Genomic DNA, 12,640 nt, shown 5'->3' with positions numbered 1-12,640 from the left:
TTGTCCGTGCTCCGACCAAGACTGTGGTAGCGCGATCAGACATATATAAAGCAATTTAATTAAAAAAATTGCCACTCAAACTTTTTTTGGCTGCTGATTGTTCAATTTATGAATAATTTTGTAGATGGCATATACCTAACATGGACCTGCATTACTTACCCGAACTATAATTTATTTCCCCTCGATACTAGGAACAACCATTTTTGAGGTCGGTGTGTTGAAACACTTGCGATTTGCTTCGATCGTATTTCATGCCCTTTTCTGCTAAAAGGTTGCTACATCTTTATTGTGCAATGACCTTTCAGTCGAATTTACTCGCCACGGTGTGTCGTAACCGTGATATTAACTACGGATGAGAAGAACAAATTTCAGGTTCAGGCTGTTGAACTCACTTGTTAGCACTCAGCATCTAGAGTCTCGCATCTTTTTGAGTTTGCGAGTCTAATTGCAACATTTAAGTATATAACTTTTTGTGCAATAACGCGTTAATTTTTACCGTTGAAATTTCCACTCCGTTTGAGTTAAATACATTCTCTGCCAGACAAGTGTGTTATGTACGTAGAGTTCTCAGTGTTAATTAATTAATTTCTCCGTTTGTCTTCTGCCCAACATATTGCTCTGTTTGCTTACCAGAACGTGCGATGAAATTGGGTAACTTTCAGGTCATGCCAACATTTTACTTGTAACTGTATCGTAAAAAAAATAGTTGATGTAATAATGTAATTCCAACTCTCACTTAACGAAATATTGTAATCAACACTTTAAGTTATCCTACTTACTTAAACTATCCATGAAGTAATCTTTCCCTCGTCAAACACACTTTCGCTCAACTTATGAAACTGTTTTTTTTGTTTATCTCCACAACAATAATTCAGGGACTGGAAACAGATTTATAACAGTTAAAATGCTCTGTGCCCTAGTATTGTTTTCTTACGATGATCGGTGGAAGGAATTTCTTATGACCAAACTTAGCGTTGGGTAAAAAGTCTGAACATGCACTGACTGTATGTAAGTTTGCATTAATTTAAGCGTGATGCGATTGTCAATATGTCATTTCTGACATGTTTTACGTTTAACTGTACGAGTACTCTCTCTAAGAATTTTAACGAGAAAAATTCACTCGCACGCATTTGTTTATTGTTGTGTGTGTACAAACAATAATCCAGGCGCTTCATTTATACACATGTATTTATATATACTTAGTACAGTTTTCTTGCAAAATATTGTATATTTTTAATTACATATATTTCTTACTTTATGATTGTAAAATTATTATCGAGCCGTTAATTATTTTTGATGCTTCGTTATTTTAAGTGGATTTATGTTGCACTGTGGGAAGTTGATGGGCTGACGTTTTACCCCTTCCCTTTTCTGATCACACGGTGTAAAATTTACACTGCGTAAAATTACGTTTCCTGGAGTAAAATGGGAGGGAGTGGTAAATTATAGTTTTGATGAGCACTAGCTTTGCTCCCTTTTTTTACGAGTTTTTGATATCACTTTTGCCGTATTTAATATAACGAATAGCGATTCACATTTTTTGTTTATCTTGCCGTGTTAACCACCCAATATGTATATTCCTTAAAAGATATAAAACCCATGAAAGGTTCTCATCTGCGTAGCTTGTTGTTTTTGCCGTCCTCGCATCAAACCAAGCTGTGTATCAGTGTAACTGCGTGAGTTGTTTTCGTCAAGGTCAATCCACTCGACTTTTTTTCCCCCGACCTGCAATTCCTACGTGTTCGGGCAAGTGACATTCAGCCGGCCAGGCGGCGCCGGGAACGTACACCGAGGGACACGGAAGTCGAGTGCAATGTGACGCCTGCGTCCTGCCGTATCGCTCTCTTCTTCAGACGCACTGGTGCACTTAGACTACTTAGAGTGTTACTTAAAAGAAGCGAAAAAATTGTACCAGTGAACGGAAATAGTTCTGCTCAAGGAAACATACACTCAATAGTCTTTCTAAAAACAAAAACAAAAATCACTGGAAAACCGAGATTTCTAATATCAAGTACATAAATTTACTATTGGTTCCAAATAGATCATTTTTATTAAAGTTACAAAATTCTTTAGATAAGTACGAATGAAAAATAACATGATTTTATAAACCTTTGGGGCTGTAGAATATGTATGTTGTGAATGTAGTTTGTAAGGTTTGAGAAAATTGTCTAAAAAAAAGGTTTTGTTGAAAATTAAAACATCTAATTTATATTTAACCAAATATCTAGTTCTGAGGGAGATATTACTTACTCGGAAAAAAATATTTTACCCGTATTACTTCAATGGTAAATAAAATATTTATATTTTGTTGAATTGGTTTTTAGAATTTACACTATTTGGCCATATATACAAAAAACAAACTTGTACTGGCTAGATTAAATAATTTTCATCGGTTTACTATTAACAGTAATTTTCTCTTTTTTGCCACGTGCGGCTAAAGATGAAATATTTTACATGGATGGCATATTGTGTTTGACTAAATGACTGCAGTATAATCTAATAAATTTTTTAATGTCGATGCCAAAATGTAGTTCGGTATTGATATTTAGTCGATTCTATCCACACACTGAGCAGGCTTTGTAGTATGCAGAGTTGTATATTTTTTAAAGATGATTTTTAAAAAAGCGGTAGTCTAATTTTTTTTCCTTTGCAGTAAACGACTAGACCTAAGGAAAGAATCAAGCAGAATAAATCTCACGCACATTTGACATAAGTTAATTATCTTTCTTCACGGGTCGAGGACTTGGTGTAGTATTGTCCATACTGCGGAAGGCAGTGGCTGGCAATCGCAGAATCGCGTAGCCATGATAATACCAGATGCGCTGTGGCTTACAGTACCCTAGTTCGGACACCGTCATCATCACTACTTTCTTCGAATTATTCTCTTAATAGGGAACAATGATTTAATTCATTGTTGGTTACACTTAATGTCATCGAGAAAACTCGAAGAACGGATAAATAATGACTAATACTGAAACACACAGAATTAGATGCCAAAATCAGCCGATGCAAAATGTTTAACTTTGAAGGAATTCCTCCGAACAATATCAGTCCACTGAGTTTGTCTATGCTGTGATATTGTTCGGACTAATTTCTTCTATACACTTAACATTTGATATTTGATATAGGCTGATTTTGGCTTGTTTCTCTTATGTTTGTGATTCATCTTTCTTTTTCCTTTATTCGGGTTTTCTATATGACATACAGTGCAAACTAGCAATGACGTATGTATAAAATAATAATCTTAACCAGAATCAGCCTCCCGGCTACAATCACCATCATCAGGTATGTTGGATTATTATTCCAGAAGTAATTGATAATACGGACGTTAGAGCTACTGCCAGTGATCTCGTGCAGAGATAAGTTGCCAGGGAACAGGAAGGAGGTTACGGGCGGGGCCTCGACAACCGGCGCACAGGCGGTCGGGCCGCGTGGTAATAGCGCCAGCGCCGCAGTCCCTGGCCGAACAGTAACGCCCCCGAGGCCCCGGAGCAAAGGCGCGAAAACCCGCAGCCAGTTAATCTCGGCGGCGATGCGAGGCGACAAATCTCCTCCCACGACCGGGATGCCCACGTCGCCTCCGCCGACGACGAAGAGCCTCCCTCCCCCCCGCCCCCCCTTACCCTGGGGGACCGGCGCGGCGTGCGAAAGTTGCTCCCATTATGCCACGGCCGGCCCTCTCTCCGCACCTGCTGCCGGCCGCGTGGTTTATTATCGCCGCGCCGCGCGGACACGTGTCGGTATCCACTCGTCCGGCGAATTTCAATAGACGTGTGTTGAATGTCGATATATCTACACGTCGCTGTGCCCTTCAACTTGAGGACGAACTCCAGCCCCAATGACAGTCGGAAGATTGAAAGTTTCTTTGTTCCCCCTTTCAGAAAAATAAATCTGATGGTACTGTGAATCTTACTGTGTGTGTATATACAAGATGTTCCATAGTTCAAATCAAGCCCGGAATAGTTGATAGGCCAATCAATCACGGTGCTGATACAAAAAAAAAAACCAAAAAAAAAATGTTATATTTTTTTTCAAAAGTTTTTAAATCTTCCTCTGCATCAAATTATTACATATTGTGCCAAAAATTTTGTTGCGCAATCATTGACTATCCAGACTGTAAAAAAATAATATTCTAACTTAGCAAGTTATTTCCTTTAGAAAGATCTAAGACCATCTTTACAAATAACCAGCTAAGTTATCAATTGCCGTATAAGTCGTAAGTTTTCCAAATTATTGTTTTCCCTAAAAATAAACTAGGTTTATATTAATATTTAATTGTTATCAATAGTAATTTATGATTGCGTTGCACAAAATTTTTAGTCACCAGTATGTAATAATTTGGTGCAAGGTGGAGATTTGGGGGGGGGGGGGGGGCATTTAACTCGAAAACTACACTTTGGTATTTTTGATCCAGATCAGTAATTTATTGGCTGTACTGTTCTTGGCTGGACTTCAAGTTATTTGCCAATCTGTATAATTTCTTAATTGTTTTATTGACATTTATAAATCGCATATCCTATGAATTTATTATATTTGTTAATCATCAAAAGTAAATTGTTGTACGCTCGTACACAGCTTATTAGAAGAAAGTGAAAAGAAAACTCATATACTTTGGGAATCATGCATGCTCGTTGCTTGCACGTAAATCATCTTTAGACTAAGGCCAATATGTTCGCTATCTTTAACAGGAGAGTTAGCTAATGTCATTTAAAATTACAAATTTTAGAATTTTACATTTATCTTGCTTGCATTGTAGCGATGAAATGTTGGAATTTTAAAGTGTACTTTTGGGCCAAAATAGTTTTGAGCTGGAACATAAACGGGAGGTAACGCAAATGTTTCTTACGGTAAGCGTGATGTGGTGAAAGTGCACGATTTGATGTTCGTATTATTAGCCCCCTTCCACCCGATGGTAATAGAATCTTTAATACTTTGGCAAAGAAACTTTCGTGCAAACGACTATACCGCCGTGTTGTTAATATTCCGATTAGTGAGGCTGATTTATCAAGTGCACTCCTGCATCTGGACTGGTAGTTTTAACTGTGGCGTCGTGATTATAGAAAATGTTGGTATGATGGGCGCACCGGAGATCCAGGTTCGATCCCCGATGGGTCCTAACTGCCTTTTTTCCGTGATGTGGGAAACGTGGTGGACGTTTCTGTTAGGCGCTGTATTTTTTTCCGGGCATTCCCGTTTCCCCCCACTCTTGTGTTCTGTCGTTTCACAAATGCATACAGCTTCTGATTAACTCCAGCCCTTTATATCATCTCGTAATTGCCTCTTCTGAGGCGCGAAGCGGCCGTGAGGAGAGTGTGTTGTCCAATGTTTGCAATTTTTGTTCGGATTTTAGGTTGTACAGTACATAATGTTATTTTCATTATTTAACACATAACCGATTCTATAAATTTTTATCGACTTCTTCCTATAATACTATGCATTCTAATCTTACAATTTTACACTCGGCCTCACACTCCATGTTTGAGTTATTATATTTTCATTTTTCGTATCAGTATTTTTATTGAGTTTAGGTCATTCACTTGAAATTAATTTTCTGAATATCATAAATTTTTGCAACGCACAAAATTTTACTTCTGCAATATCGTTTTCTGAATATCTCTTTCTGTACATACATGCTCATCAAGGCCAGAATTCTAAAATGGCGTGTGATGATTCCGAGCGTATAACTAGTCAACCCGAGTATATTGACGTAAATCGTTGCAGACTTATGTCATGTTTGCACACACGTAGGACGTAAGTTTGAAGCAGTTCGGCAAGTAATCTGACAAATGAATCGGCACATGCTAAGAAGGCGTCAGTTTCAAAAAATGGCAAAGTGAGTTAAGCATGAAAATAGCATGTTATAGGGTAGCTTTAACTATCTAAGCTAAAAGGATCGAGTCACACGCGCGGGTTAGCTAATATTAGCTAGGGAAATTCTTAACGTACGCTAAAAGGGTTGCTTAGAGACATATTTATTCGTTTTCCTCAAAACGGAGTTGCTTGGACTGAGGCCCTTTTAGCATGTTCCTATTCAAATAACAATGCTGCCTTCGTAGCGGACGCTGGAGTACGTCAGCGCGACGCTGATAATAAACTAGCTCTTTATGTTACCTACTTTATATATATATACACACACACACATTTAATCGGTTTTATGCAAGCCGGTGATATTTCACTGCGATGTAAGCCTTTGAAAGAGCTTAATTTGATACGTTTTTACGAATTATACTCTACTCTAAAAAAAAGTTTTTTTTTTTGTTTTTTTCTGTTAGTCTTACCTTAAGTTTTATTTTTATTGATATTAAAATACAGTTTTATTACATCGGGCGGTACATACTTCGAAAATTTGGAAACGTGTTCGACAGCCTATTCCTAGAATATAGCACACAATTTAACTACGACCAGTTAGACAATTTTATATGTTGTCACAAAAAATCATTTACTTTAATTTTGTAATATATCTATAATATGAATACTTGAGTTCATTTAGTGATGGAAACAACATTAATTATACAAAGTAGCACCATTTTATCTTTGAAATCGAACTGTATTGAACACTCAGTTTTGCGTTTAATAGTGTACGTTTTGTTCTTCGAGAGTATGCACCACAAACAATAATTTCCACCTGATAAATTAAAATTATTTGTGTTTAGGACCCTTCAATTTTAAATTTAAACGCCATTATAAGTATGTACCTAAATACTTTTTATTTGGTAGTATTCAATGTAGGTAAATTTAAGACGGTTTGTCGTTTTATAAGAACATATTCCCCTGCGCATCCTTGAGTTATAAGTCCGATTGCGAGCCTGGAATGCAAGGAAATGTGGGCCTTATCACCGGTCTGGGCGGCCAGAACGGGCCGGCGATGGACGAGGGAGGCTGAGCGAGTCTGAGCGAGTCTCCTTGACCCTGGACGAGACCGACTTGGACCGTGCTGGCAACAGCGCGGGAACCGTGTTAGTGGTGCGCGCGCCGCCTCCGTGATCCGACTAGGCAAGAGGCTTTTTGGCGCGCATCTGCTCTCTGGACGCGCGGTGAGTGATCGTGTCTGGCTCGTGTTCATCTCTCAACTCAGTTTTCGGAGCGGAACCCCTGGCACAGTTATCCTGTGCACTACTTTGTCGTGTTTTGTACAAACTGCAGTGTCATGAAACAACACGCTAAACTGTGTTTTATTCAGTTAACGTTCTTTGCATGGTGTGTTTTTTTATATTTAATTTTGTTCTTAATCCACTGAATGAATCGCTGCATCTGTTTTTTCACCTGCCGGCGACCACTGTGGGTTCGTTCGCGGTTTAGGTTTTATTTTCATTACGTGGTCCATACGCACTTTCTCGCGCACTGCCAATACCTGTTGATCTGGATGTGCTCGCGTCTTGGCTGTGTTAGAAACGCGGGAAGTTTCAGCGTTCGTTTTTTTACTAAAGTCTCCGAGGATTAATTCACTATTTGGTGCTGGGAATAGAAGGTGACAGGTTATGTATAGCAGGGTCTTGGTGAGAGCCGGTTTAGGGTGACATAAGGCAGGTTCACTCCCATGTCTACCAAAGTATATGTCGTAGACGTGCCTACCTGTTCCTGATGTTGGACCTGGAGTTGGCGGGAAGGCCCTGGGACGAGTTCCTGGCGGCGCTCGTGTTGCTGGCGGGCCTGGCCGCCGCCGCCACCGGCGCCGGGGGCGGCACCGCGTACCCCGCCTGCGGCACGGAGCTGGTCCTGGTGACGCGCGGACCCGCACTCCCCGCCCCCCGTACCGCCCCCAGTCCGAGCACTGCGGCCGCCACCAGCACCTGCAGGAGCCCTCTGCCCCTCATGACACCCGCGCGCACAGCTGAGACAGTTGACGGCCGCGCACACGCGAGCGAGCAGTTGCCTCTCGTCGGCTTCGGGGAAAAGACGCGCTGTCTGAAGCTCTCGTAGATGTGCCCGCCGCGAGGTTGGTAGTGTGAGTGTGTGTGTTGTCTGGCTGCCGGGACAGACTGTGTAGCGTCGGCAAACTTTCACTGGCTCGCCGGCCTCTTGCAATGTTTGGGTGGGGAAGGAGGGGTTCTTTCTGGGGGGGAGGGGGCTCCGGCGGTCTGCTGGTCTCCCTTCCACCCGGTCCGGCTCGTATCGCGACGAACGTGTTTATTCTCACCTTGCGGTCGCCGCGATCCGTGACTGCTTACGTCTTCCGTCCTGCGGAAGGTCTTGGTTGTAGTCGCCACACGTCTCGATGACGCACTGTTCGCAATGGGTCTAACAGCGAAAAATCCGGGATATAATAAATATATTAATTTCGTCGTTTTATCGAGTACAGATGTAGCAATCATCTGTTTACTAGGAAGAAAATTTTTATTTGTTATTACGGTCAGTTATGAACGTTCAGCTATTTATTAGTTAACCTTCCGATTAAAAAATGTTTTTAGAATACCTCATGTTTATTACGTCTCAAATTACCTTGATGTTTAGAAATGTTATATATTCCATTTCTTTATTTTCATTCAAACATTCAGTACATTGTTTACTCCGTGATTCACGATAATGACGTGCTTTAATAACATAAATACGTATTTTCCCATTCACTTTGTTTTTTAGTCAAAAAACACTTACTACTGTTCTGTAAACATTTTCAATTTTTGTAAGAACTAGTTCAGAATGCTTTAACGTAATTAATCTTCACCTGTGCCTTATCTTGTCTGGTAAATACGAGGGCCATTTTTTTATATGCAGCTTTTTAAGTGTGCTACCATATTCACAACCAAACGGCTATGCAATGCGTAATTTTTACAATAGAAATCCTCCACAACTGGTATGCGATGACACGCCAGATTGCAACCAAAAGTGCAAATTTTAGGAGTAGGGTGCTAGATGGCGGTGAAAGGGAGGGGGAACAAGAGCGCCCCACTCCTCACTCGGGCAAGCGTTAGTAGAGCAATATTACGTTATTGCCTATATCGTTATGCTGAAAACTGCAAGCAGTTTCCTCTTAAAATGTCAATTAAATATAATCCTAATTGTGAACATTAGGTAATGTGTAAACTTTTCGATAGTGTTAGAATGATTTTCAGTATGTTTTGTACTTTTTGAATGAAACAAGTCTTGTCGCGTAATTAATATGCATACTATTTTAAATAACAGTTTACTGCTGAGACAGAATATAAATACATGTGTACCAAACCTAAAAGAAAATATATTAGTTTAACTCGACTGCGACACCCACTTCCTGCTGACAAACACACACAGTCTGTCTCACAGCTGCACATTCCCTTGACATGTTGGGCGGTATTTATTATGTTACAGTGTACTTTATTATTTTGACGTGACATCGTCTAATAAATCGATAAACGCCGGCTTTATAGCTAAATGCCAGTTTTTAAAATTAATTACAAGTCATCTACACGTGAACTGTTTCGTCGACTGTTTATAAAGTGAAGTAAAAAGTTATGTGGTTTTCATTGCTTATTACAACAACAATTTCGGCAATAAAGGTTAATTAACCTTGCATTTTAAAAATCAGATTACTATTATAATTTCAAGTATTTATTCTTTTATTATTAAAATAAAAATTATTCAATTTTATTCATAAAAGTATGAAATCATTTCATCAATGTTTTGTTATGACGTTGTCACGTTAAACTATCGTCCGTAAACCGACTTTACAGACAACCAATTTTTTTTATTGTTTTATTGAATTATATAATATTTTTGACGTGACAACGTCTAATAAATCGATGAATGCCGGGTGCACGCACGAAAAAGTGTCCCGTTACGCACATTGTTCCGTTACGCTCATTGTACGCTTGCGCCGCACAGACAGAAGTGAAAACTTAAAACTTTGTTTATAAATGTGTTTCTACGTCAAATGTACGTAAGAAAATAAACCTGATTACTAGTATAATTTCAAGTATTTATTCTTTTATTATCAAAAAAAAGTAGCATCTCTCGGCGAGTGCAGTAATAATAGGTTATGTTACAATTGACTAAAAAAAACTATGGTGATTCATATAATCGATGATAGCTATTTCATTACAGTTTATTTATATGAAAACTTGTTCATAATTCTATTTAAACTTTATAGCTAAATGCCAGTTTTTAAAATTAATTACAAGTCATCTACACGTGAACTGTTTCGTCGACTGTTTATAAAGTGAAGTGAAAAGTGATGTGGTTTTCATTGCTTATTACAACGACAATTTCGGCAATAAAGGTTAATTATCCTTGCATTTTAAAAATCAGATTACTAGTATAATTTCAAGTATTTATTCTTTTATTATTAAAATAAAAATGATTCAATTTTATTCATAAAAGTATGAAATCATTTCATCAATGTTTTGTTATGACGTTGTCACGTTAAATTATCGTCCGTAAACCAACTTTACAGACAACCAATTTTTAATTAGAAAATAGTTGTGTTATCGTGGTCCATATAGCTGCTCATTACTTTGAAAACGAAAGCAGTTTTTTTTTTCAAGTGGTTTATTTAAGAGTGACTTTTCACTTCTATTGCGCGTGTTGACCACATACCCATTTTTTTTAGGGAGTGTGCATTTGATGCATTTTGAGTAGGTCCATTTTTACGATAATTTTACTAAAATTTCGGCGTGAAAAGGTGAATTGTTTCTGTGAATCTCGCGAAACTCGCCAGATGCGCGCTGTTGCGCATCTTTTCAGGTGTGTCCGGCTCTGCATGGCCTCATGACCATGCTCAACCTGGCATTCCTGTCACATTACCTGTACCACAAACATCGGACTATTGCGTCTTCTACCGTTCCATTATTATCTTGCCGTCCATCTTTCTGGTACTAGATGCGTCACTAACGAGACCTTTCTCCTTATTACACATCCAACATAACATATAACATTTCGCTTGTAGTGTTTATGCTTCCAGAGAGCAGGCTTAATTGAATTTATTTCCTGTAACATTCGTTGATCTTAACTGTTCCCAGTCCATGAAACTCTTAAATGTTTCTCCAACACCACATTTAAAATGCTCCAATTCTGCGGCTTTCTGCCTTCTGTGACCAGTTCTCACAGAATATGTTAATAGGCTACCGTCAACACCATAGCCCTCATCACATGGATATTATTTAATAATTTTACATCCTTGCTTTTGAGTTTGCCATAGCCCTCGTTCCGAAAGCAAGCGCCTTTTGATTTCTTGGCCACTTCTAGAGTAATTTTGAGTTGCAGAAGATGAATTTGAGGACTGCTTCCATTTCACTGACATCTTATTTTTTTTGGAAAAAGGGGGAGGGATGTGGTCCCTATGATTTTGTTTTTGTAACATTGTTCTGCTTGCCAGCTTTTCGCTTTCTTCCTTGATCTTCCGTTCAAGATGTCTTAGTGTTTCTTTTTCCATTTTCTGCCATCGGAATAGTATCATCTGCGTATCTAAGTTTGTGTTTCTTCCACAGATTATGATTCCGTTGTCTAGTTAGCCTACGCAGCAAGGCACTTGCATGATGCTTTCGGCATAACAGTTAAATAAATAAGATAACAGGAGGCCTTCACTGCCATGCGGTACCCACTGCTCAGTCGCCAGCTGTAGTCTCTTGCCATCATACTAATTCTTCAGTTAACAAATGAGATGATTCGGTGTTCCCATCCCTCTGAGAGAGTGCAGTGTGAGCCAACATATCACTAATATGGGAGTCACTGTTGGTATTTCAATTTTAAGCATCTTTTTTTATTGAAAATTTTTTTCAGCAGTTGATATGGCGTTAGTTATTGCCCGCTATTTTCTGCTTCATTTAAATGAGTTTAATTTGTTCAGTGTGTTGTACCGTAGTGGTACTGGAACCCTGGCTGATGCTACCGTTAACGAGGAAAGGTGCAGGTTGTACGTCAGTGGGATATACCTACAGTAGCCGGGCACCCCGATAGTTCCGTGACCTACAGTTTGTCTCATCCTTGTTTGCAGTATGCTTTTTAATGAGAATTGACTCTCTTTTTCGCTCTTTCCACTACACGATATCTGCTGTCCTTGTTTATGTTTGATCTTGTGCCAGATATACCCAAAGTGAAACAAGTTTTATATACAACTTTGTAATGTAATAAGAAAAATTAAAAATAAATAAAAGTGTATTTTTAAAGAAATAATTTGGTATGAGAAATTTGGAAATACGTTTAATTGAAGTATTTCATCAAGAGACACATCTGATCATTTTCAATTCTTACTTTAAAAAATGCGTAATTGAAAGACGCAATTTTGGATTCAAACTGTCTCTTGCCATTAAATATTTTTTATATCGTGTAATATTAAATTTTACCCCTGTTTTACCATAGTACATAATTAAATGTCTTGTTACCAACAGTGACCTACTGCTACATATAGTTTCTCCTACGAAATAATAATTGGTGTATTTTTTTATTTCAGAATGCATACAAAATACACCATTTTAAAATCAGCAAATAATAAAATTGAAAAAAAATATAGTAAATTTATTATGATTATCAATATAATAACTTTGATGCTAACAAGCCGGGTAGTATCAATATTGCAACGGTAGGCGCCATGTGCTGTGTACTTCTATAAGCGTGAGACAGACCATGGATGTGCTATCACGAGGAGAGGATGTATAGCACGCGTGACCAACAGCGGACGGCGTGGTGTGGGCTTGACAGACCGTGATATGCCAGCGGGAGGTCGTGATTGGCG

General features: G+C 38.7%; 2 protein-coding genes across 2 annotated transcripts in view; one reads left to right on the top strand and one right to left on the bottom strand.

Moving 5' to 3' along the window:
• The window catches only part of LOC134546199 (angiopoietin-4), a 386,489-nt gene extending 378,528 nt beyond the window's left edge, over positions 1–7,961 (bottom strand). Inside the window, exon 1 of the mRNA XM_063388805.1 lies at positions 7,573–7,961. Coding sequence (XP_063244875.1) covers positions 7,573–7,814 — 242 coding nt within the window. The 5' untranslated portion in view covers positions 7,815–7,961. The remainder of the gene's footprint in view (positions 1–7,572) is intronic.
• The window catches only part of LOC134546197 (microtubule-associated protein futsch-like), an 843,281-nt gene that overhangs the window by 435,521 nt on the left and 395,120 nt on the right, over positions 1–12,640 (top strand). The window lies entirely within an intron of this gene.

This window comes from Bacillus rossius, chromosome 1 (assembly GCF_032445375.1).
Source record: "Bacillus rossius redtenbacheri isolate Brsri chromosome 1, Brsri_v3, whole genome shotgun sequence".
Classification (NCBI taxonomy): domain Eukaryota; kingdom Metazoa; phylum Arthropoda; class Insecta; order Phasmatodea; family Bacillidae; genus Bacillus; species Bacillus rossius.
The sequence above is the reverse complement of the archived record's forward strand: the minus strand, read 5'-3'. Positions and strand labels throughout refer to the sequence as shown.